The sequence below is a fragment of the Pseudorasbora parva genome, chromosome 18 (genome assembly GCF_024679245.1).
Source record: "Pseudorasbora parva isolate DD20220531a chromosome 18, ASM2467924v1, whole genome shotgun sequence".
Classification (NCBI taxonomy): domain Eukaryota; kingdom Metazoa; phylum Chordata; class Actinopteri; order Cypriniformes; family Gobionidae; genus Pseudorasbora; species Pseudorasbora parva.
Genome location: NC_090189.1, coordinates 190,382 through 214,000, shown reverse-complemented (window position 1 = coordinate 214,000; position 23,619 = coordinate 190,382). Strand labels below are relative to the sequence as shown.

The 23,619-nt window shown below is 45.5% G+C and overlaps 2 protein-coding genes across 6 annotated transcripts in view; one reads left to right on the top strand and one right to left on the bottom strand.

Moving 5' to 3' along the window:
- aff1 (AF4/FMR2 family, member 1) overlaps window positions 1-1,914 on the top strand; it is a 41,167-nt gene extending 39,253 nt beyond the window's left edge. For 4 of the 5 annotated variants that reach the window (XM_067423273.1, XM_067423271.1, XM_067423272.1 and 1 more), the window contains one exon: window positions 1,685-1,914. In XM_067423273.1, coding sequence (XP_067279374.1) covers window positions 1,685-1,809 — 125 coding nt within the window. In that variant the 3' untranslated portion in view covers window positions 1,810-1,914. The remainder of the gene's footprint in view (window positions 1-1,684) is intronic. The other variant, XM_067423274.1, reaches the window with a different exon arrangement.
- Window positions 1,915-6,820: 4,906 nt separating this feature from the next.
- Window positions 6,821-23,619, bottom strand: part of LOC137047026 (C-type mannose receptor 2-like) — a 55,373-nt gene continuing 38,574 nt past the window's right edge. Inside the window, exons 35-50 of the mRNA XM_067424559.1 lie at window positions 19,768-19,942; window positions 19,476-19,697; window positions 17,621-17,790; window positions 17,417-17,487; window positions 17,240-17,340; window positions 16,622-16,741; window positions 16,359-16,505; window positions 15,588-15,742; window positions 14,535-14,634; window positions 14,176-14,416; window positions 11,090-11,271; window positions 9,364-9,615; window positions 9,099-9,281; window positions 8,836-8,883; window positions 8,595-8,749; window positions 6,821-6,939 (exon numbers count right to left, since the gene is read on the bottom strand). Coding sequence (XP_067280660.1) covers window positions 6,895-6,939; window positions 8,595-8,749; window positions 8,836-8,883; window positions 9,099-9,281; window positions 9,364-9,615; window positions 11,090-11,271; window positions 14,176-14,416; window positions 14,535-14,634; window positions 15,588-15,742; window positions 16,359-16,505; window positions 16,622-16,741; window positions 17,240-17,340; window positions 17,417-17,487; window positions 17,621-17,790; window positions 19,476-19,697; window positions 19,768-19,942 — 2,367 coding nt within the window. The 3' untranslated portion in view covers window positions 6,821-6,894. The remainder of the gene's footprint in view (window positions 6,940-8,594; window positions 8,750-8,835; window positions 8,884-9,098; window positions 9,282-9,363; window positions 9,616-11,089; window positions 11,272-14,175; window positions 14,417-14,534; window positions 14,635-15,587; window positions 15,743-16,358; window positions 16,506-16,621; window positions 16,742-17,239; window positions 17,341-17,416; window positions 17,488-17,620; window positions 17,791-19,475; window positions 19,698-19,767; window positions 19,943-23,619) is intronic.

Below are 23,619 nucleotides of genomic sequence, written 5' to 3'. Positions count from 1 at the left end.
TTTTGTGCAGCGAGTGAGTGTGTTCTGTGCAGTGAGTGTGTGTTCTGTGCAGTGAGTGTGTGTTCTGTGCAGCGAGTGAGTGTGTTCTGTGCAGCGAGTGAGTGTGTTCTGTGCAGCGAGTGAGTGTGTGTTCTGTGCAGCGAGTGAGTGTGTGTTCTGTGCAGCGAGTGAGTGTGTGTTCTGTGCAGCGAGTGAGTGTGTGTTCTGTGCAGCGAGAGTGTGTTCTGTGTAGCGAGAGTGTGTTCTGTGTAGTGAGAGTGTGTTCTGTGCAGTGAGAGTGTGTTCTGTGCAGCGAGTGAGTGTGTTCTGTGCAGCGAGTGAGTGTGTTCTGTGCAGTGAGTGTGTGTGTTGTGTGCAGTGAGTGTGTGTGTGTTCTGTGCAGCGAGTGTGTGTGTTCTGTGCAGCGAGTGTGTGTGTTCTGTGCAGTGAGTGAGTGTGTTCTGTGCAGCGAGTGAGTGTGTTCTGTGCAGTGAGTGAGTGTGTTCTGTGCAGTGATTCTGTGCAGTGAGTGTGTGTGTGTGTTCTGTGCAGTGAGAGTGTGTTCTGTGCAGTGAGAGTGTGTTCTGTGCAGTAAGAGTGTGTTCTGTGCAGCGAGTGAGTGTGTTCTGTGCAGCGTGAGAGTGTGTTCTGTGCAGCGAGTGAGTGTGTTCTGTGCAGCGAGTGAGTGTGTTCTGTGCAGCGAGTGAGTGTGTTCTGTGCAGTGAGAGTGTGTTCTGTGCAGCGAGTGAGTGTGTTCTGTGCAGTGAGAGTGTGTTCTGTGCAGCGAGTGAGTGTGTTCTGTGCAGTGAGAGTGTGTTCTGTGCAGCGAGTGAGTGTGTTCTGTGCAGCGAGTGAGTATGTTCTGTGCAGCGAGTGAGTGTGTTCTGTGCAGCGAGTGAGTGTGTTCTGTGCAGCGAGTGAGTGTGTTCTGTGCAGCGAGTGAGTGTGTTCTGTGCAGCGAGTGAGTGTGTTCTGTGCAGCGAGTGAGTGTGTTTTGTGCAGCGAGTGAGTGTGTTCTGTGCAGTGAGTGTGTGTTCTGTGCAGCGAGTGAGTGTGTTCTGTGCAGTGAGTGTGTGTTCTGTGCAGCGAGTGAGTGTGTTCTGTGCAGCGAGTGAGTGTGTTCTGTGCAGCGAGTGAGTGTGTTCTGTGCAGCGAGTGAGTGTGTGTTCTGTGCAGCGAGTGAGTGTGTGTTCTGTGCAGCGAGTGAGTGTGTGTTCTGTGCAGCGAGTGAGTGTGTGTTCTGTGCAGCGAGTGAGTGTGTGTTCTGTGCAGCGAGTGAGTGTGTGTTCTGTGCAGCGAGTGAGTGTGTGTTCTGTGCAGCGAGTGAGTGTGTGTTCTGTGCAGCGAGTGAGTGTGTGTTCTGTGCAGCGAGTGAGTGTGTTCTGTGCAGCGAGTGAGTGTGTTCTGTGCAGCGAGTGAGTGTGTTCTGTGCAGCGAGTGTGTGTGTTCTGTGCAGCGAGTGTGTGTGTTCTGTGCAGCGAGTGTGTGTGTTCTGTGCAGCGAGTGTGTGTGTTCTGTGCAGCCAGTGAGTGAGTGTGTTCTGTGCAGTGAGTGTGTGTGTTCTGTGCAGTGAGTGTGTTCTGTGCAGCGAGTGTGTGTGTTCTGTGCAGCGAGTGTGTGTTCTGTGCAGTGAGTGAGTGTGTTCTGTGCAGTGAGTGAGTGTGTTCTGTGCAGTAAGTGTGTGTGTGTGTGTGTGCTTCCATAGGTCTGCTGATAAAGCTGGACTCAGCCATTGGTCCTCTGAGTCTGAACTCCTCCATGAGCTTGCTGGTCTCATACGTGCAGAACGGGCTCCGGCGGATCCGACGCCTTACACAGAACCGGCGCTGATGTCACTCCCAGAGGAGTGAGAGAGATTCTGGGATTCTGGGACTCTGCGACTCTTGGATTCTGGGATTCTGGGACTCTGGGATTCTAGGACTCTGGGATTCTAGGACTCTTGGATTCTCTGACTCTGGGATTCTAGGACTCTAGGATTCTGGGACTCTGGGATCCTGGGACTCTGGGATTCTTGGATTCTGGGACTCTGGGATTCTGGGATTCCAGGACTCTAGGATTCTGGGACTCTGGGATCCTGGGACTCTGGGATCCTGGGACTCTGGGATTCTTGGATTCTAGGACTCTAGGATTCTGGGACTCTGGGATCCTGGGACTCTGGGATTCTGGGATTCTGGGACTCTGGGATTCCAGGACTCTTGGATTCTAGGACTCTTGGATTCTCTGACTCTGGGATTCTAGGACTCTAGGATTCTGGGACTCTGGGATCCTGGGACTCTGGGATTCTAGGACCCTGGGACTCTAGGATTCTGGGACTCTGGGATTCTGGGACTCTGGGATCCTAGAATTCTGGGATTCTGAGACTATGGAAAGATTTGAGATCGATCTGCTGTGTCATGAATCTCTCCAGGTTGGTAAACATGAAGATGTTCTCGGCACCGAACAAACCCTGATGAAGCAGCTTCTCACCAGTGTGTGTCAGTTTAAATGCTTTGACACACACACACACACACACACACACACACACACACACACACACACACACACACACACACACACGTGCGCGCGCGCGCACAGATACAGATAAACACACAAGTTTGTAGGGCAGCAAGTGCCTTCCTTTGCTATTGGCTTAGGGTTAGTTGATTAGATCTAGACTGAGTGTCAAGAATTGCACTGGTTTCTAGTATTTATATACCTTTGAGCCACTCACAGCTCATGGGTCTGACCTCTGGAGCTTTTCTCACGATTGTCTCTTTAATATTGAGAATATTGCTGGCCAAATGTGTGTTTTTGTTGAGTTTTGCGGTGAAGGAAGGCATTATTGTATTTATTTGTCGTTTCTTATATTAATTTTGATCAAGTGCAGAGATGATTTTCAGGACCGTCTGCTTGCTCCTCATTGGTCAGATCCTTCAGCACTTTTTTAATTGAGCAGGAAGTGTTTCCTGTTTCCATCAGTGTTTCCTTCCCTCCGGATCTCGTCCCGATCTGCTTTATTTCTGGGAACTCTTGAGATTAAAACACTAGTTCTGTTTATTAAGAGTTTGGGTTTCTGCAGCCTTATCAAACTCATTAAGGGCAAACGTCTGATTAACTGCCCGAATCTTAATTGAAGATGTTTGTGCGTCACATTGTGTTTGTGTTTGTGAAGGAAAATAATCTGTAGTTTTGGTGACTTATTTCTGGCGAGTTCAGTTCACTTCTAATATTAAAGACTGAAGAGCCTTCTGGCTATGAAACGAATTAAATCTTTATTATCCTGCATCTGTCCTCTATAGCACTTACACTTACACATGACAAACATAAATCTCCATGAGAGAGAGAGAATGTCTGTGTGTGGGTGTGTGGGTGTGTGTGTGTGTGTGTGTGTGTGTGTGTGTGTGTGTGTGTGTGTGTGTGTGTGTGTGTGTGTGTGTGTGTGTGTGTGTGTGTGTGTGTGAGAGAAAGCTCACTGAATGTGAATATTTAAAGATATAGTGTTAGCTGTATCTGTTGTAAGAGTTTAAAGAAAATCTACAGAATATTTAAAGATATTAACCCTTTATGAGAACACAAGGCCACTGCACTTTTCCAGTTTAACACATTCAGAATCTGCACATTGTACAGATTACAGTGAAATCACGTCATCATGACAAACTATATATCGCTGGAAAAGCCTAAGACTCCTAAACAGATATTTTATCACTTTATTTTTGTTTCAAATGATGTAGAAACAGTAATTCATTTATGACAAGTGCACCTTCATCTCCGTCCTATCAGGAGTTCTGCCCTTCTGCGCACACTCCTAATGCTGAAGTTCATAATACAATATTAAAGTATTTGTCCATAAAAATGTATAAAATAATATAATATAAATAAATAAATATGTCCACTCCCCTAAAGGATTATTAGGAGCACACACTAATGCTGTGTTTGACCTACAGTTCTCCTCCAGAACTGCCTTAATTCTCTGTGGCGTTGATCAACAAGCTGCTGAAAGCATTCTTTAGAAATGTTGGCCCATATTGATAGGAGAGCATCTTGCAGTTGATGGAGATTTGTGGGATGCACATCCAGGGCACGAAGCTCCCGTTCCACCACATCCCAAAGATGCTCTATTGGGTTGAGATCTGGGGACTGTGGCGGCCATTTTAGTTCAGTCAACTCATCGTCATGTTCAAGAAACCAATCTGAAATGATTGGAGCTTTGGGACATTTGGGACATTTGCATTATCCTGCTGGAAGTAGCCATCAGAGGATGGGGACATGGTGGTCATAAAGGGTGTAACGGTAGCTATTGGTCCAGTTGGGCGCCAGACAGTTTACATAAACTGACAAAGAATGTGGACTTTCCGTTAACCCCGTACAACAAAAAAGGAACACAATAAATGTTGTATGATTTTAGAATTTATTTAAGGCGTTTCACTTTCACAAAATAGATATCAGAAAAAACAAACAACAATAGTAATAACAGTGAGTTCAACCACTCATGTGCAGACTTAAGATATCAAACCTTAGAAAAGATATACATTCGTTAGGTCTGCAAATGGTTTAGTTATTTTCCTCGTGCGTCTTTGCACAGGCCAACAAGATTCAACAGGAATAATCCCTTTTAAATCAACAAAAAAATTGTCCAACAATAGTCCATAATATAAGTGAATAATTAATGAAAACGAAAGTTCATCGAACACTAGGTTTGATGTCCAAATAAAAGAAAAATAATCGTTTTCAGAAACGGATAACTCCGACGGCGTAGAGGCAGGTTGTTAAGGGTTAATTGTTAAGTCTGGGAGAGCGCGGGGAAGATAAATGTATCCTTTTACCTTTTGTGGTTCGGACCAGTTGAAAGCTCGTAGAAGGAGGAATTAATGCTTGCCTGGCAGGTTCGCTTTGTGAATCCTTATTCAACTTTACCACCTTTGTAGCAATAATGCAATGTTACCGGTGTCCCGGTTCCAGCTCGATCAGTCGCTCTACTTCGTTCCAGCAAGACCATCCGCATTGATCGCTTCCCAATGCAGCTTTCGGACTTTTACCCACACGATAGTAATCCAAAGAGCGTCTTCACGACACGCTGAATACAACACCTCACTTCCCTTAATTTTTCGCCGCCACTTCCAAAAACGTCCCCACCAGGCCCTCTCTTCCCTTTTTCTGCTTCCTACTTCCTCTTTGCTATTTCCACTTTCCCTAACGAAATCAACAAAACCCCACCTCTTTTAGTTTTCCCATTTAGATTTTCGTTTGCATGAATTTTAATAATGTAAAAACTGGAAATATATTTAGACTATTTGAACAATATGATTATTAGTTACTTTTGTTTCTTTTGTGCACTGCTACAAGGGATGGACATGGTCAGAAACAATGCTCAGGTAGGCCGTGGCATTTAAACGATGCCCAATTGGCACTAAGGGGCCTAAAGTGTGCCAAGAAAACATCCCCCACACCATTACACCACCACCACCAGCCTGCACAGTGGGAACAAGGCATGATGGATCCATGTTCTCATTCTGTTTACGCCAAATTCTGACTCTACCATCTGAATGTCTCAGCAGAAATCGAGACTCATCAGACCAGGCAACATTTCTCCAGTCTTCAACTGTCCAAAGTTGCTCTTCTATCAGCTTGAATCAGTCGGCCCATTCTCCTCTGACCTCGAGCATCAACAAGGCATTTTCTCCCACAGGACTGCTGCAGACTGGATGCTCTTCCCTTTTCACACCATTCTTTGTAAACTCTAGAAATGGTTGTGTGTGTAAATCCCAGTAACTGAGCAGATTGTGAAATACTCAGACCGGCCCGTCTGGCACCAACAACCATGCCACGCTCAAAACGGCTTAAATCACCTTTCTTTCCCATTCTGACATTCAGTTTGGAGTTCAGGAGATTGTCTTGACCAGGACCACACCCCTAAATGCACTGAAGAACTGCCATGTGATTGGCTGATTAGATAATTGCGTTAATGAGAAATTGAACAGGTGTTCCTAATAATCCTTTAGGTGAGTGTATGTATGTGTGTATGTATGTATGTGTGTATGTATATATATATATATATATATATATATATATATATATAATTTTATTTTTTAGGTTCAACTCAAAAGCTTACAAACTCGAAACCCATCCTTGTGGAAACCCTTTTTTATTGGAATTGCGTTACCATGGAAACCCCACTCTAAATTATTTTAGCATCTTTGGAAAAGTCATTGGAGTCAGCTGGCTTGGAACGAACACACACACACACACACACACACACACACACACACACACACACACACACACACACGTGTGTAGGGCAGCAAGTGCCTTCCTTCATTTGCTATTGGCTTGTTGGTTAGTTTAGCTAGTTGGTTAGATTTAGACTGAGTGTCAAAAATTGCAATAATTTCTAGTATTTATATCATGTGACCTTTGACCCACTCACAACTGATGGGTCTGACCTTTGATCTATGGAGCTTTTCTCACGATTGTCTCTCTAATATTGAGAATATTGTTGGCCAAATGTGTGTTTTTGTTGAGTTTCGCAGTGAGGGAAGGTATTTTTGTATTTATAAATTAAGTTTAATTCAAAAGCTTATAAACTCAAAACCCATCACTGTGGAAACCCTTTCAAAATTTGAGTTGTGTTACCATGGAAACCCTACTCCAAATAATTTCAGCAGTCATGTTTCATAATTTATAATCAAAACGCGCATCTTTGGAAAGGATGTTGGAGTCAGCTGCCGTGGAAGAATATCAAATGCTGTTTTATAAATTCAGAACTATTAAGCAAGTACACATTTAAGATTTATTGAAAGAAACAACTGTACATACAATAAACATTATCACAGCAAATTTAAAAAATAAAATGCAAACACAAAAGCCGCAGGAACGATAGGTGCTTGTGTGATTGTTTCAGTGCTGATTGGACGAGTTGTGCTTCAGAGTCTGTGCCGCTCAGGATTCGGATTCTCCGGCGAAGTTCGGGTTGGTGAACGCAGGCTGTAACACACACAGATGAAGTTTAATGCAGAAAATCAGTACATGATGAGCTCTTCAGATCACAATGGCCTGAGCCAGATGCCCACATGAGAGGCCTGAGCCAGATGCCCACATGAGAGGCCTGAGCCAGATGCCCACATGAGAGGCCTGAGCTAGATGCCCACATGAGAGGCCTGAGCCAGATGCCCACATGAGAGGCCTGAGCCAGATGCCCACATGAGAGGCCTGAGCCAGATGCCCACATGAGAGGCCTGAGCCAGATGCCCACATGAGAGGCCTGAGCCAGATGCCCACATGAGAGGCCTGAGCTAGATGCCCACATGAGAGGCCTGAGCCAGATGCCCACATGAGAGGCCTGAGCCAGATGCCCACATGAGAGGCCTGAGCTAGATGCCCACATGAGAGGCCTGAGCCAGATGCCCACATGAGAGGCCTGGGCCAGATGCCCACATGAGAGGCCTGAGCCAGATGCCCACATGAGAGGCCTGAGCCAGATGCCCACATGAGAGGCCTGAGCCAGATGCCCACATGAGAGGCCTGAGCTAGATGCCCACATGAGAGGCCTGAGCCAGATGCCCACATGAGAGGCCTGAGCCAGATGCCCACATGAGAGGCCTGAGCTAGATGCCCACATGACCACATGAGAGGCCTGAGCCAGATGCCCACATGAGAGGCCTGAGCCAGATGCCAACATGAGAGGCCTGAGCCAGGTGCCAACATGAGAGGCCTGAGCCAGGTGCCAACATGAGAGGCCTGAGCCAGATGCCCACATGAGAGGCCTGAGCCAGATGCCCACATGAGAGGCCTGAGCCAGATGCCCACATGAGAGGCCTGAGCCAGATGCCCACATGAGAGGCCTGAGCCAGATGCCAACATGAGGCCTGAGCCAGATGCCAACATGAGGCCTGAGCCAGATGCCAACATGAGGCCTGAGCCAGATGCCAACATGAGGCCTGAGCCAGATGCCAACATGAGGCCTGAGCCAGGTGCCAACATGAGAGGCCTGAGCCAGATGCCAACATGAGGCCTGAGCCAGATGCCAACATGAGGCCTGAGCCAGATGCCCACATGAGAGGCCTGAGCCAGGTGCCAACATGAGAGGCCTGAGCCAGGTGCCCACATGAGAGGCCTGAGCCAGGTGCCCACATGAGAGGCCTGAGCCAGATGCCCACATGAGAGGCCTGAGCCAGATGCCCACATGAGAGGCCTGAGCCAGGTGCCCACATGAGAGGCCTGAGCCAGATGCCCACATGAGAGGCCTGAGCCAGATGCCCACATGAGAGGCCTGAGCCAGATGCCCACATGAGAGGCCTGAGCCAGATGCCCACATGAGAGGCCTGAGCCAGATGCCAACATGAGAGGCCTGAGCCAGGTGCCCACATGAGAGGCCTGAGCCAGGTGCCAACATGAGAGGCCTGAGCCAGGTGCCCACATGAGAGGCCTGAGCCAGGTGCCCACATGAGAGGCCTGAGCCAGATGCCCACATGAGAGGCCTGAGCCAGATGCCCACATGAGAGGCCTGAGCCAGATGCCCACATGAGAGATCTGAGCCAGATGCCCACATGAGAGGCCTGAGCCAGATGCCCACATGAGAGGCCTGAGCCAGATGCCCACATGAGAGGCCTGAGCCAGATGCCAACATCAATGAAACTCACCACGTCGATATTCTTGGAGTCCTGCTTGAAGAAGCTGATGTCTCCAGGTTTGACCCCCTTCACCCTGAAGGCGTAGAACATGGCGGCCAGAATCAGCGCCACACACACTATCGCCCCGATCACAGCCCCGGCGATCAGACCACTGTCCGCTACACACACACACACACACACACACCACAGCTTCAGTTACACATCATCACATGAGGAGAATTCAGAACCATTCTGGATATAAACTCACGGGCTGGCGCGTCGGTCGGGATGACGATACCATTATCATCCGTCACGTAATCTGAAAATGAGAGAGAGCCGGTCTGTCACACGATGCATAGGTGTGTGTGTGTGTGTGTGTGTGTGTGTGTGTGTGTGTGTGTGTGTGAGTGAGTGATGTCTATCTTAAAGGCACAGTATGCCATTTTCGTCTCTTACTCAACACAGATCTCACACACTGTGCCTTTAAGGTTCAGATACACAGATATCTAACTTGAGATGAATAATGTGACGTACACTGCCGGTGTCGGCAGGCAAAGCCTCTCTTCTGCACACAGCTGTTGTCATTCCACGAGCCATCAGGATACATCTCAACGCAGTTCTCTTTGCCGAAGTCTCCATCATGGACGGCCTCATTGGGTTCTCCAGGAGCCCAGTTGGTGAAGCCCAGAGAGGTCAGATCCATCCAGCCCCATCCATCTACAACCACAAGCAACAGCATAGGGTCAGCACATCTCACACACAGAGCAAGGCGGCGGTGAAAGGTGGATCGGCAGCGTACATGAGCGGTCTCTGGTCAGGCCGATCCAAACGTTGTGGTATTTGGTGTAATTGATATTCCTGATGAATTCCACCTCGGCTCGGCTGTGAATGGAGGCCAGTTCTCCACCATTGACCTCTTGGCAGAAATGCCTCGCCTCAGGCCATGAGAATCCCACTTTCCCGTTATAGACCAGATAGCAGTGCCGTCCGTACGGCCACCAGCCTGGCAAACACTTGCCGTCGCCCGGAGCCGGCGTCGCTGGAGGCTTTTCTGCAGAGAGATCAGGAACAGGGTTAGGCTCACATTTTAATCGGTTAGTTCACCCAAATATAAAATGTCTGTCATTAACTCCTCTCCCTAATGTCGCTCCACACCCGTAAGACCTCCGTTCATCTTCACACACAGTTTAAGATATTTTATATTTAGTCCGAGAGCGTATGCAAGTGTATGCACACTATACTGTCCATGTCCAGAAAGGGAATAAAAACATCATCACAGTAGTCCATATGAGACATCAGTGGGTTAATTAGAGTCTCTTGAAGCATCCAAAATACATTTGGGTCCAAAAATAACAAAAACTACGACTTTATTCAGCATTGACTTCTCTTCCGCGTTTGTGTTCAATCCTCAAATAAAGATTCAAACGGTTATGACTCAGCGAATCGATTCATGGTTCGGATCGCCAATGTCTCGTGATTTCAGCAGTTTGACACGCGATCCGAATCATTGATCGATTCGCTGATTCATAATATTATATATATATAATATTTATTTTTTACTAAGGAAAATTATTAAAATGGTAATTCACAGTGACTTGGATAAGATACTTATATCTGATTACTGGTTTAGAAATAGTAACGCGTTAGATTACTCGTAACTGGAAAAAAGTAGTCAGATTAGACTAACGCTTTACTTTCATCACTGATCGGTAGTATTATGGGCATCGGAACCATTGTGTGTGTGTGGGACAAGACCTGCCCACTTTTTAAGACCAATGATATTGGACCCACTCACTTTTATCGTCTCTAATTCAGCACATCTGTTTACCCCTAACCGAGAAACACTTATTATTAAACACGTTAGACGCTTTATTTCCCCATTTCTAATATTTTCTCCATTTTCATTGAAAATAAATGCCTTTCCAATCTGATGTGTGATGGGAAAAGGGAGTAGAGCGAGTGTGGCAAAAGGGTGATTCGAACCTCTGATCGATTTGCATCTAAACTTGATGCCATGCGTCTCTTACCCCTACACTACAGCTATGGTAAATAACTCGGTGATTTACGTTATTTCATCTGGCCCAATCAATCGTTTAGTAAACAGCACTTTTTATTTATCTGGACATGGACCATAATAAACATACAACTTGTTCATTATCATTATCTGTGAAACTGTTGATTTCTATGGCAGTTAAATTAATATAGTCTTTTTATTAGACTATTGGTATTGACTGGTTTGAGGTCTTTTATTGTATAGGTGTGGGATATGGCCTCAAGCGCACCATAATGCAGGAAAGCACATCTACGAAATAAAACATTTCTGGGGGAGAACCACCAGACACCCCGCAAAACAATTGCCCCACCAATAATATTTTTCACCAGCCGCTACTGGGACCCAACCACTTTTTATTTGCTTCCGATGCCCATGGGTAGTACCGACGTAATTCGGTCAGTGCCCTTAAAAGTGCAGAGTTCGGTGCCCAACCCTAGTCAGGGCCGATACGAGAGGCTTCTCTCAGCGCTACCTTTAGTGATTTTGCAGATGTAAGGTTTGGCGTCGGCGCAGGCTGTGTCGTTCCAGGTGCCTTGGATGAAGCGTGAGGGCGCATGCATGCTCACACACCCTTCTCCCTTGTGATTGGTCGGTTCTCCTGGACCCCAGTGAGTGAAGAAGACAGGCCATCCATCGGACCATGAGTACGAATCGCTGTCAGGCTGCAGAAGAAGAGACAGATTAAGGTCAGCTCAGCGTCTAGGGTTGGGGACTGTTCACATTTTAATCGCAACCTTTTTTTTGGTACTTAAAGGGTTAATTCAGCCAGAAATGTAAATAGTGTGATTAATTCCTCATACTGGCCTTAAAGTCAGTTTACTATACATACATATACATGCACTAACATTTGTATAGCATTTATGTAAAATGGCTTATTTTGTTTACATTTTAAGTGTAACACTCTTGCTGTATGAAAAAATGCTGTATGACACTTATAATGACAATGTAAAGAACAAAAGTAATTGCTCACTAAATATGCTCTGCTCTTGAATAAATAGCTTTGGTATCTTTAATAATGATTAATCTATATATAATTCATAACTTATGCAGTGCAAACTGATCACAGTTTATGTATATTTCCTACTTGTTAAGTTGTTTTACAAGTAGGAAGAGCACGGGTACAAATTAAAAATATTATTATTATGGGTCTATGTGAGGATTTATGAAGGCCTTTCTGAGCCATCGGATTTCAACACTAATATCTTCATCTGTGTGTGAAGATGAGCGGAGGTCTGACGGCTGGCCAACCACAGGAGGAATTAATCACACAGTTTACATTACTGGCTGAACTAACCCTTTAAGAGATGCATCAATAACTGTGCAGAAACGGTAAGTCTTTTATAGAAGTGTTACTGACATTATGCCTTGGTCTGCCGTTGTCTGTGATGTTTGTTCACTTTAATATTTACCAGTAAATACTAGGCTATAGCTACTTAATTGAATTCATAAAAACAACCATTTTATTATTATTTTCTTTTAATTCAATTTCTATGAAAAGATTTCCCACAAATTCTGTGTTGTGTCAGGTAATCAAATGAACACATAATATTAATTTATACTTAATGAAACCTTTTTGTTAAACAAAGCTGCACAGCTTTATATTGTTAAAATTAAAACATGGAAGAAAAATTGAGATATATTACTTAAAAAAGGTTTAATAGTTTATAATTATCACATTAGTGTTAGTATTACACTGAGACGTCTCTAAATTCTACTGTAACAGTAATATATTTCTCAAGTTAAACTGGATTTTTATTTTGACGGGTTGCCGTGAAGATCTTTGAGAGGTCTTTGAGAGTCTCAGAGCGGCTCTGGAGATGAAGTTCATGCGTTCGTGTCCTTGTGTGAGATGGAAACATGCTATTGTCACGAGCAGTGCTATGTGTGTGTGTGTGTGTGTGTGTGAGAGAGGTAAATAAACTGCGGGTCAGCACCATTTATTCACACACACGCAGGACACTCAGGATTCATAAATAGTCTTTTTGCTGTCTAATATTCACAGACACCAGTCCATATCACCAGATGCTTTCAATAAGACAATAGAGCAACCATTCACTACCATAGTATTTTTTTCCCAACTATGGTTGCTTTATCGGCTTGGTTACAAACATTCTTCAAAATATCTTCTTTTGTGTTCAGCAGAACAAAGAAACTCATACAGGTTTGGAACAACATGAGGGTGAGTAAATGATGACAGAATTTTCATTTTTGGGTGAACCATCGCTTTAAATCAATCAGTAGAACCGACGTAATTCGGCTGATGCCCTGTACCCATTAATGTGGTTCTAGGGTTAGGTTAGGTTAGGGTTAGGTTTAGTGATATGGTTCTCAGGTTAGGTTAGGTCGGGTTAGGTTAGGGTTAGTGATGTGGTTCTCGTGTTAGGGTTAGGTCAGGGTTAGGTTTAGTGATGTGGTTCTCGGGTTAGGTTAGGTTAGGTTAGGTTAGGTCGGGTTAGGTTAGGGTTAGTGATTTGGTTCTCGTGTTAGGGTTAGGTCGGGTTAGGTTAGGGTTAGTGATGTGGTTCTCGTGTTAGGGTTAGGTCGGGTGAGGTTAGGGTTAGTGATGTGGTTCTCGGGTTAGGTTAGGTCGGGTTAGGTTAGGGTTAGGGTTAGTGATGTGGTTCTCGGGTTAGGTTAGGTTAGGTTAGGGTTAGTTATGTGGTTCTCGTGTTAGGGTTAGGTCGGATTAGTGATGTGGTTCTCGTGTTAGGGTTAGGTCGGGTTAGGTTGGGTTAGGGTTAGTGATGTGGTTCTCGTGTTAGGGTTAGGTCGGGTTTGGTTAGGTTAGGGTTAGTGATGTGGTTCTCGGGGTTAGGTTAGGTCGGGTTAGGTTAGGGTTTGTGATGTGGTTCTCGTGTTAGGGTTAGATCGGGCTAGTGATGTGGTTCTCGTGTTAGGGTTAGGTCGGGTTAGGTTAGGGTTAGTGATGTGGTTCTCGGGGTTAGGTTAGGTCAGGTTAGGTTAGGGTTAGTGATGTGGTTCTCGTGTTAGGGTTAGGTCGGGTTAGGTTAGGGTTAGTGATGTGGTTCTCGTGTTAGGGTTAGGTCGGGTTAGGTTAGGGTTAGTGATGTGGTTCTCCTGTTAGGGTTAGGTCGGGTTAGATTAGGGTTAGTGATGTGGTTCTCGGGTTAGGGTTAGGTCGGGTTAGGTTAGGGTTAGTGATGTGGTTCTTGGGTTAGGTTAGGTCGGGTTAGGTTAGGGTTAGTGATGTGGTTCTCATGTTAGGGTTAGGTTAGGGTTAGTGATGTGGTTCTCATGTTAGGGTAGGTTAGGGTTAGTGATGTGGTTCTCGTGTTAGGGTAGGTTAATGTTAGTGATGTGGTTCTCGGGTTAGGTTAGGTCGGGTTAGGTTAGGGTTAGTGATGTGGTTCTCATGTTAGGGTTAGGTCGGGTTAGATTAGGGTTAGTGATGTGGTTCTTGGGTTAGGTTAGGTCGGGTTAGGTTAGGGTTAGTGATGTGGTTCTCATGTTAGGGTTAGGTTAGGGTTAGTGATGTGGTTCTCGGGTTAGGTTAGGTCGGGTTAGGTTAGGGTTAGTGATGTGGTTCTCGTCATCTACTGTACCATTCGGCGCAGCCCGATCCAGGCATCCGTCTTGCCCTGCTGCACGGCTCCAGAAATGAAGGCCTGGTCGTAGCTCATGTCCACACTGGCCAGGTTTCCTCCCTCCTTCACGCAGGCCTGCTGAGCTTCTTCCCAGCTCTGGGGCTCCGAGATCAGCTTATAGCAGTTGCTGAACCAGGTCATGTATCCGGATGGACAGGGCGAACTCGTGGGAGGTGGGACAGGAAGGCTTTCCGCTGAGGAAAACAGCAGGAGACACAAGGTTTAGAGATCATCTGATCTGTGGGAGAGTCCTCGTGAGCCGCTACACACACGACTAACACAGATTCGATCTGGAGATGAAAATGTAAGTACATTTCTTCCTGGAGCACACCCATCCTCGCTCGTGGTCACACTGCTCGTCATTCCAGCGGCCCGTGAGCAGATGATTATGGGTGATAGAAGTGCAGTGTTCCTGAGAGGGAAAGACAACAGACTTCAGCATCAACTTCAGTGAGTGTCTATCTAAAATACTATAATATCTGCCATTCATAGTTCAGAACTGAATTGAGATGCAGATTCCTTTTCAGAGAACAGAAAAAAACTTGAAGGTTAAATTCATTTAAATAACTATTTTTTAGCTGGAAAATGAAAATTTAAAGGGTTAGTTCAGCCAGTAATGTAAACTGTGTGATTAATTCCTCCTGTGGTTGGCCAGCCGTCAGACCTCCGCTCATCTTCACACACAGATGAAGATTTTAGTGTTGAAATCCGATGGCTCAGAAAGGCCTTCATTGACACCAATGTCATTTCCTCTCTCAAGACCCATAAAGGCACTAAAGACGTCGTGACAAAGCCCATCTCACTACAGCGGCTCTACAATCATTGATGAAGAGGCCAGAATAGAGTTAGTGCGCAAAAACACTAAATAACGACTAATATAGTGATGGCCGATTTCAGAACAAAGCTTGGAACCGTTATGAGTCAGTGAATCGATTCATGATTCGGATCGCGAGTCAAACTGCTGAAATCACGAGACTTTGGCGATCCAAATCATGAATCGATTCACTGACTCATAACGGTTCCAAGCTTTGTTCTGAAATCGGCCATCACTATATAAGTCGTTATTTAGTGTTTTTGCGCACTAACTCTATTCTGGCCTCTTCATAAATGATTGTAGAGCCGCTGTAGTGAGATGGGCTTTGTAACGACGTCTTTAGTGCCTTTATGGGTCTTGAGAGAGGAAATGACATTGCATTACTGGGTGAACTAACCCTTTAAGATATATTTTGAAAGGTGGGTTGCTAAAGTCCTGTCACCTTTTAAAAACGGTCTTAAAAAGGTCTGAAAAATCTCAAACAGAGAAAATCCAATTTAACGCAAATTTGATTTGAACGAGTACACAGAGCCCTAACCCTATGTTCTCACCTGCCCATCTGCGTTGTTCGGCTCCTTGTCGGCCCAGTTTGTGTATAAGACCGGACTGACTCCATCACTCCACGCAAACTTCCCTTCATGCAGCACATCGGATAAACCGATCCAAACGGGTCCAATCAGATCCCTGAGATAACTGGCCACAAAATCTGGAGAGACGGTCAACATATGAACATGAACTGGACTTTCAGAGATTATAATTATTGGACCAAATCCCTCTGCAAGTAGTAACCTCTCAAGCCTCTAGTAAACTGTCTAACACTTGATGGCTGCCCTCTCAAGCCCTCGACAAACACACACAAGAACTAATATAATCTGATACTGGACACTGTCCCTCTGTCAAATTTTAAAACCCAGTGTGGCCCTTGAGCCAAAAAGTTTGCCCACCTCTGAGTTAGTTCATGCGTTCATGAGCTCAAGGCTAGATTATTGCAATGCTCTACTGGGTGGTTGCCCTGCTCGCTTAATAAACAAACTCCAGTTTTCTTGTCTAACACTCAATGCGTCATCATTCTCACAGATTCACGTTTTTTTTTGCAGCTTACACAAAGATGATAATGTTATTGTTTCAAAACCTACAAAAATATGCTGAGGGTTATTATAAGAGCTCCTGAAGAACCGTTTTCATCTGATCGTCGATGACGGAGACACCGATCATATGCTGAGGGTTATTATAAGAGCTCCTGAAGTACCGTTTTCATCTGATCGTCGATGACGGAGACACCGATCATATGCTGAGGGTTATTATAAGAGCTCCTGAATTACCGTTTTCGTTCTGATCATCGATGACGGCCAGATCTCCTCCCTGCTGTCGGCACCAGGCTCGCGCAGAGCTCCAGTTGGCCTTGATCTCAGACTGATGCTGGTGCTTTCCTTTGAGTATGTAGCATTTGTTGCGGAATTTCATCCATCCTGGGAGAATAAAAGACACAACGTCTTCAGAAATCACCAGATTGGCCTGGACTGGAGCTCAATAGTGACCAAACACCGGTCTCTGATTCATATATGCCATTTTATATCAGCTGTACCCTCGGGGCAGTTTCCTTCCCATGATGCCGTTGGAGGCGGAGGAGTGTGGTCATTCCCTGGGTATTTCTTGCACACATAACCAGCACTGGCACGTCCACAGTTCGCATCATTCCATGAACCTATAGAAAGAACAAAACCGTTCACAACATTTACATTTATGCATTTGGCAGACGCTTTTATCCAAAGCTACTTACATTGCATTCAATGTACACATTTTTACATTATTGTAAGTACTTGCTTTCCCTGGGAATCAAACCCATGACCTTGGCGTTGCTAGCGCCATGCTCTACTGGTTGAGCTACAGGAAAGTATGTAAACCCCTTTAACAATAAATCGACAAGAATCTGTAATCCACAACCTTCAGTTATTGGCTTTGCAGTGTCTCGTGTGTGTGTGTGTGTGTGTGTGTGTGTGTGTGTGTGTGTGTGTGTGTGTGTGTGTGTGTGTGTGATGGGTATGTTTAGGGGCAGTGTAAGGGGATAGAAAATATGGTTTGTACAGTATAAAAAATATTACGCCTATGGAATGTCCCCACATTTCACAAAAACAAATCTTTGTGTGTGTGTGTCATTAAATGAAGGCTCTAGCATTAGATGCTGTTTGTGCATGAGCAGCACCTGGATATCTGTTCATCTGGACACACTGCTCTTCTCCATTGGCATCGTTGGGCTCTCCGGGACCCCAATGGACAAACGTGACCGGAGACAGATCTGTCCATCTGCAGAGACAGCGGAGCTTCAGAACAGGAGAGGAAAAGACTAGCACTAATAACACTCAAATGTTTAAAGGCTTACAGATACTCTCCGCCCGCAACGCCCAGCATCCTCATGCCAATCCAGGCTGCCGCCGCCTGACCGGTGCCCACCTGAAACAACAACAGCATTAACTAATGCTCGGACCTCACTCATTATAATCTCATCTGTGGAGAACGGCTACAACTAAAACAATACAGAGAAGAAAACTCGGAAGGCTCGGTGATCAAACATTGAAAGCCATACCAGGCTGACCACGTAAGACTGCTCGTCTGCATCAGCGATGGACACCAGATGAGCCTTTTCTTCATAGCATCTCAGAAGGGCCACGTGGAAGTCCACGATATCCGTGTCATTATAGTAATAACAGATGCCATTGTTCTTCCTCCAGCCAGGGTTCGAGCCGCACTCGGGTGCTGAAACAGAATAAATGCTCTTTTGTGTGCTTTTTGGTATTTTGGTAATAGCCAGAGGTGGACAAAGTACACAACTCTATTACTTGAGTAAAAGCACTGCTGGTCAAATATTACTCCATTACAAGAGAAAGTTCTGAAAACAGATTTTTACTCGAGTAAAAGTACAGAAGTATTTGTTTTTAAAAGTATTTAAGTATAAAAAGTACATTTCCTTTTTTTTTGTCGCAGCATTATTCTATTATTGTTGTGTAAATGCACATTATGCTCATTTAAATACTTGTTTAAAAGTTACAAAGCTCTTTATAAAGCCACTGTCACTTTAAGGCCGAATGCACGGATCCAATACACTGATACACATCTGATATTCTCACACTTTACTCTTCTCTTTCTCCCAGACGTTTACATTTTTAACATTTTATAAGACACGCATCAAGTGTATGCCAACTAATCTAATCTTGATTTTTTTTTAAACTGAAATATACTTTCAAAGTACGGCTATGAGTGCACACACTGTGCCGAGGAATCGTCGTCTTCCATTCTGCTATTAACTGATCAGTTGTCGAAAAAGCTGTGAAACTTTACCTGACCCTATAAGAGAGATTACTGATAGACCGTCTGCAACAACAACAGCAAAAACATTTTAAAGAAGGAAAAAATCATCCACTGACTTTTAAAGCTGCGACAGAAACGACTTTCGACTTCGAGGACCTTGATAGAAATGTAGTGGAGTAAAAAGTACGATATTTGTCTTTCAATAGTCAAGTAAAGTACAGATACTCAAAAAGTGTACTTAAGTACAGCAGAGGTGGACAGTAACTAAGCACATTTACTTGAGTACTGTACTTAAGTACACTTTTTGAGTATCTGTGCTTTACTTGAGTATTATATTTTCTGTAAACTCATGACTTTAACTTCACTACATCTGAAAGACAAATACCGTACTTTTTACTCCACTACATTTCTATTGTTCTAGTCATTTCTGTAGCAGCTTTGAAAGTCAGTGATGATTTTTTTCTTCTTTAAAAGGTGTTTGGGTTTTTGCAGAAAGCCTTTCAAGAATCACTCTTGTAGAGTCTCGTGAAGTTCAATGATTTCACAGCATTTATTAAACACTGATTTATAGTTTAGAGCAAAATGGAAGAAGACGGATGTCCAAATGCTCATTTAGTGGAGGATTCACATAAACAAAGTTGATTCTGTCTTCAGTGAAGGTGAACAGTGTGAGAATATCAGATGTGTATCAGTGTATTGGATCCGTGCATTCGGCCTTAAAGTGACAGCAGCTTTGTAACTTTTCTACAAGTATTTAAATGAGTTTAAGTTAGTCGTCTGCTAGTGTGTCAGATGGAGCGTCACTGACTGGCTTAAACCATGATGGCATAATGTGCATTTATACAACTATAATACAATAATGCACTGACATAAGTATCAAAAGTATTTTGAAATCAAATACTTCTGTACTTTTACTTAAATTAAAATCTGTTTTTACAACTTTCACTTGTAACCGAGTAATATTTGATCAGCAGTACTTTCACTCAAGTAATGAAGTTGTGTACTTTGTCCAGCTCTGAAGTACAGTACTGAAGTAAATGTGCTTAGTTACGGTCCGCCTCTGGTAATAGCTTTTTAATAATCCCCAAGCCTAATTCAGGGCACAGAAATGGAGAACTCGTCTCATTGGTCACCTGGAACGGGGGATGGCGGCACTGGTGGAATAATGGGTTTCTTTCCTTTAGCGATCATGCAGATCCAGTCCTGGTGTGCGTCACAGCTCAGGTCGTTCCACCAGGATGTGCCGTTGTCGGTAGTCACCATCTCCACACAGTTCTCTCTGCCGTTGTGATTGTTGGGTTCTCCGTGGCCCCAGTTAGTGTGGCTGACCGGCGTGCCGTCGCTCCAGTGGTAACCTGAGTAAAGCAAGTGTTGGCTCGGGACAAACTCAGAATTATTTACTTCAGCAAACTTAAGCACACCAACCTCCCTCCACCAGATTGAGGCTCAGTCCGATCCACTTGGTCTTGCCCTTGGAGTAGCTGGACAGGAAGAGTTCCTCCTCGGGATTGTGGATGCTGACCAGATCTGCTCCGCGTGAGAGACAGTCTTCTCTAGCTGCCTGCCAGCTCTTCTTCTGGGGGAAGGCCACGGTGAACAACTGCAGAAACACACACTGATTAAAACACGGACCATTACTTAGACCTAACCTTGAAACACTGTGACGTGAACTCTGAACTCCAAATGCCCACACTCTCTCTCTAACCGGAGGATGGCTCATGTTATTAGATAGACGCTAGAGGTTTAATATCAATCAATCAATTAATCAGCTTTATTTATACAGCACTTTTCCATTGACGATTGTGTCAAAGCAGCTTCACAGTGTTAAACAGGACAATACTGCAACACAATTTTATTTGGCTGTACAGTCGTTCTGGAGAAAACAGTGATGTTATCAGCTTTTTTATTAGCCCAAATTAGATTAGCCCTAAAGATTAGCAGATTAGCCCAAAAATTCACTTGAAGGCGAAGATCCCTGAGTTCTAAACTTGTGTGTGTGGTTAGTCACCCTGTAGCGGTTCCTGATTTCTGAGCTTGTGTTTGTGGTCAGTCACCCTGTAGCAGCTCCTGATTTCTGAGCTTGTGTTTGTGGTTAGTCACCCTGTAGCGGTTCCTGATTTCTGAGCTTGTGTTTGTGGTCAGTCACCCTGTAGCGGTTCCTGATTTCTGAGCTTGTGTGTGTGGTCAGTCACCCTGTAGCAGCTCCTGATTTCTGAGCTTGTGTTTGTGGTTAGTCACCCTGTAGCGGTTCCTGATTTCTGAGCTTATGTTTGTGGTCAGTCACCCTGTAGCGGTTCCTGATTTCTGAGCTTGTGTGTGTGGTCAGTCACCCTGTAGCGGTTCCTGATTTCTGAGCTTGTGTGTGGTTAGTCACCCTGTAGCAGTTCCTGATTTCTGAGCTTGTGTGTGTGGTCAGTCACCCTGTAGCAGTTCCTGATTTCTGAGCTTGTGTGTGGTCAGTCACCCTGTAGCGGTTCCTGATTTCTGAGCTTGTGTTTGTGGTCAGTCACCCTGTAGCGGTTCCTGATTTCTGAGCTTGTGTGTGGTTAGTCACCCTGTAGCAGCTCCTGATTTCTGAGCTTGTGTGTGGTCAGTCACCCTGTAGCGGTTCCTGATTTCTGAGCTTGTGTGTGTGGTCAGTCACCCTGTAGCGGTTCCTGATTTCTGAGCTTGTGTGTGGTTAGTCACCCTGTAGCAGCTCCTGATTTCTGAGCTTGTGTTTGTGGTTAGTCACCCTGTAGCAGCTCCTGATTTCTGAGCTTGTGTGTGTGTGGTCAGTCACCCTGTAGCGGTTCCTGATTTCTGAGCTTGTGTGTGGTTAGTCACCCTGTAGCAGCTCCTGATTTCTGAGCTTGTGTTTGTGGTCAGTCACCCTGTAGCAGTCCCTGATTTCTGAGCTTGTGTGTGTGGTCAGTCACCCTGTAGCAGTCTCTGATTTCTGAGCTTGTGTTTGTGGTTAGTCACCCTGTAGCGGTTCCTGATTTCTGAGCTTGTGTTTGTGGTTAGTCACCCTGTAGCAGTCCCTGATTTCTGAGCTTGTGTCTGTGGTCAGTCACCCTGTAGCAGCTCCTGATTTCTGAGCTTGTGTGTGTGGTTAGTCACCCTGTAGCAGCTCCTGATTTCTGAGCTTGTGTGTGTGGTCAGTCACCCTGTAGCAGTCCCTGATTTCTGAGCTTGTGTGTGTGGTCAGTCACCCTGTAGCGGTTCCTGATTTCTGAGCTTGTGTTTGTGGTCAGTCACCCTGTAGCGGTTCCTGATTTCTGAGCTTGTGTGTGTGGTCAGTCACCCTGTAGCAGTTCCTGATTTCTGAGCTTGTGTGTGGTCAGTCACCCTGTAGCGGTTCCTGATTTCTGAGCTTGTGTTTGTGGTCAGTCACCCTGTAGCGGTTCCTGATTTCTGAGCTTGTGTTTGTGGTCAGTCACCCTGTAGCAGCTCCTGATTTCTGAGCTTGTGTGTGGTCAGTCACCCTGTAGCGGTTCCTGATTTCTGAGCTTGTGTGTGGTTAGTCACCCTGTAGCAGCTCCTGATTTCTGAGCTTGTGTGTGGTCAGTCACCCTGTAGCGGTTCCTGATTTCTGAGCTTGTGTGTGTGGTTAGTCACCCTGTAGCAGCTCCTGATTTCTGAGCTTGTGTTTGTGGTCAGTCACCCTGTAGCAGTCCCTGATTTCTGAGCTTGTGTGTGTGGTCAGTCACCCTGTAGCGGTTCCTGATTTCTGAGCTTGTGTGTGTGGTCAGTCACCCTGTAGCAGTCCCTGATTTCTGAGCTTGTGTGTGTGGTCAGTCACCCTGTAGCAGCTCCTGATTTCTGAGCTTGTGTTTGTGGTTAGTCACCCTGTAGCGGTTCCTGATTTCTGAGCTTGTGTGTGTGGTCAGTCACCCTGTAGCGGTTCCTGATTTCTGAGCTTGTGTTTGTGGTCAGTCACCCTGTAGCAGTCCCTGATTTCTGAGCTTGTGTTTGTGGTTAGTCACCCTGTAGCAGTCCCTGATTTCTGAGCTTGTGTTTGTGGTCAGTCACCCTGTAGCAGCTCCTGATTTCTGAGCTTGTGTGTGTGGTCAGTCACCCTGTAGCAGTCCCTGATTTCTGAGCTTGTGTTTGTGGTCAGTCACCCTGTAGCGGTCCCTGATTTCTGAGCTTGTGTTTGTGGTCAGTCACCCTGTAGCAGTCCCTGATTTCTGAGCTTGTGTTTGTGGTCAGTCACCCTGTAGCAGTCCCTGATTTCTGAGCTTGTGTTTGTGGTCAGTCACCCTGTAGCGGTCCCTGATTTCTGAGCTTGTGTTTGTGGTCAGTCACCCTGTAGCAGTCCCTGATTTCTGAGCTTGTGTTTGTGGTCAGTCACCCTGTAGCAGTCCCTGATTTCTGAGCTTGTGTGTGTGGTTAGTCACCCTGTAGCAGTCCCTGATTTCTGAGCTTGTGTGTGTGGTCAGTCACCCTGTAGCGGTTCCTGATTTCTGAGCTTGTGTGTGTGGTTAGTCACCCTGTAGCAGTTCCTGATTTCTGAGCTTGTGTGTGTGGTCAGTCACCCTGTAGCAGTTCCTGATTTCTGAGCTTGTGTGTGTGGTCAGTCACCCTGTAGCAGTCCCTGATTTCTGAGCTTGTGTGTGTGGTTAGTCACCCTGTAGCAGTCCCTGATTTCTGAGCTTGTGTGTGTGGTCAGTCACCCTGTAGCGGTTCCTGATTTCTGAGCTTGTGTGTGTGGTCAGTCACCCTGTAGCAGTCCCTGATTTCTGAGCTTGTGTGTGTGGTCAGTCACCCTGTAGCAGTTCCTGATTTCTGAGCTTGTGTGTGTGGTCAGTCACCCTGTAGCAGTTCCTGATTTCTGAGCTTGTGTGTGTGGTCAGTCACCCTGTAGCAGTCCCTGATTTCTGAGCTTGTGTGTGTGGTTAGTCACCCTGTAGCAGTCCCTGATTTCTGAGCTTGTGTGTGTGGTCAGTCACCCTGTAGCGGTTCCTGATTTCTGAGCTTGTGTGTGTGGTCAGTCACCCTGTAGCAGTCCCTGATTTCTGAGCTTGTGTGTGTGGTCAGTCACCCTGTAGCGGTTCCTGATTTCTGAGCTTGTGTGTGTGGTTAGTCACCCTGTAGCGGTTCCTGATTTCTGAGCTTGTGTTTGTGGTCAGTCACCCTGTAGCGGCTCCTGATTTCTGAGCTTGTGTTTGTGGTCAGTCACCTTGTAGCAGTTCCTGATTTCTGAGCTTGTGTGTGTGGTCAGTCACCCAGTAGCGGTTCCTGATTTCTGAGCTTGTGTGTGTGGTCAGTCACCCTGTAGCAGCTCCTGATTTC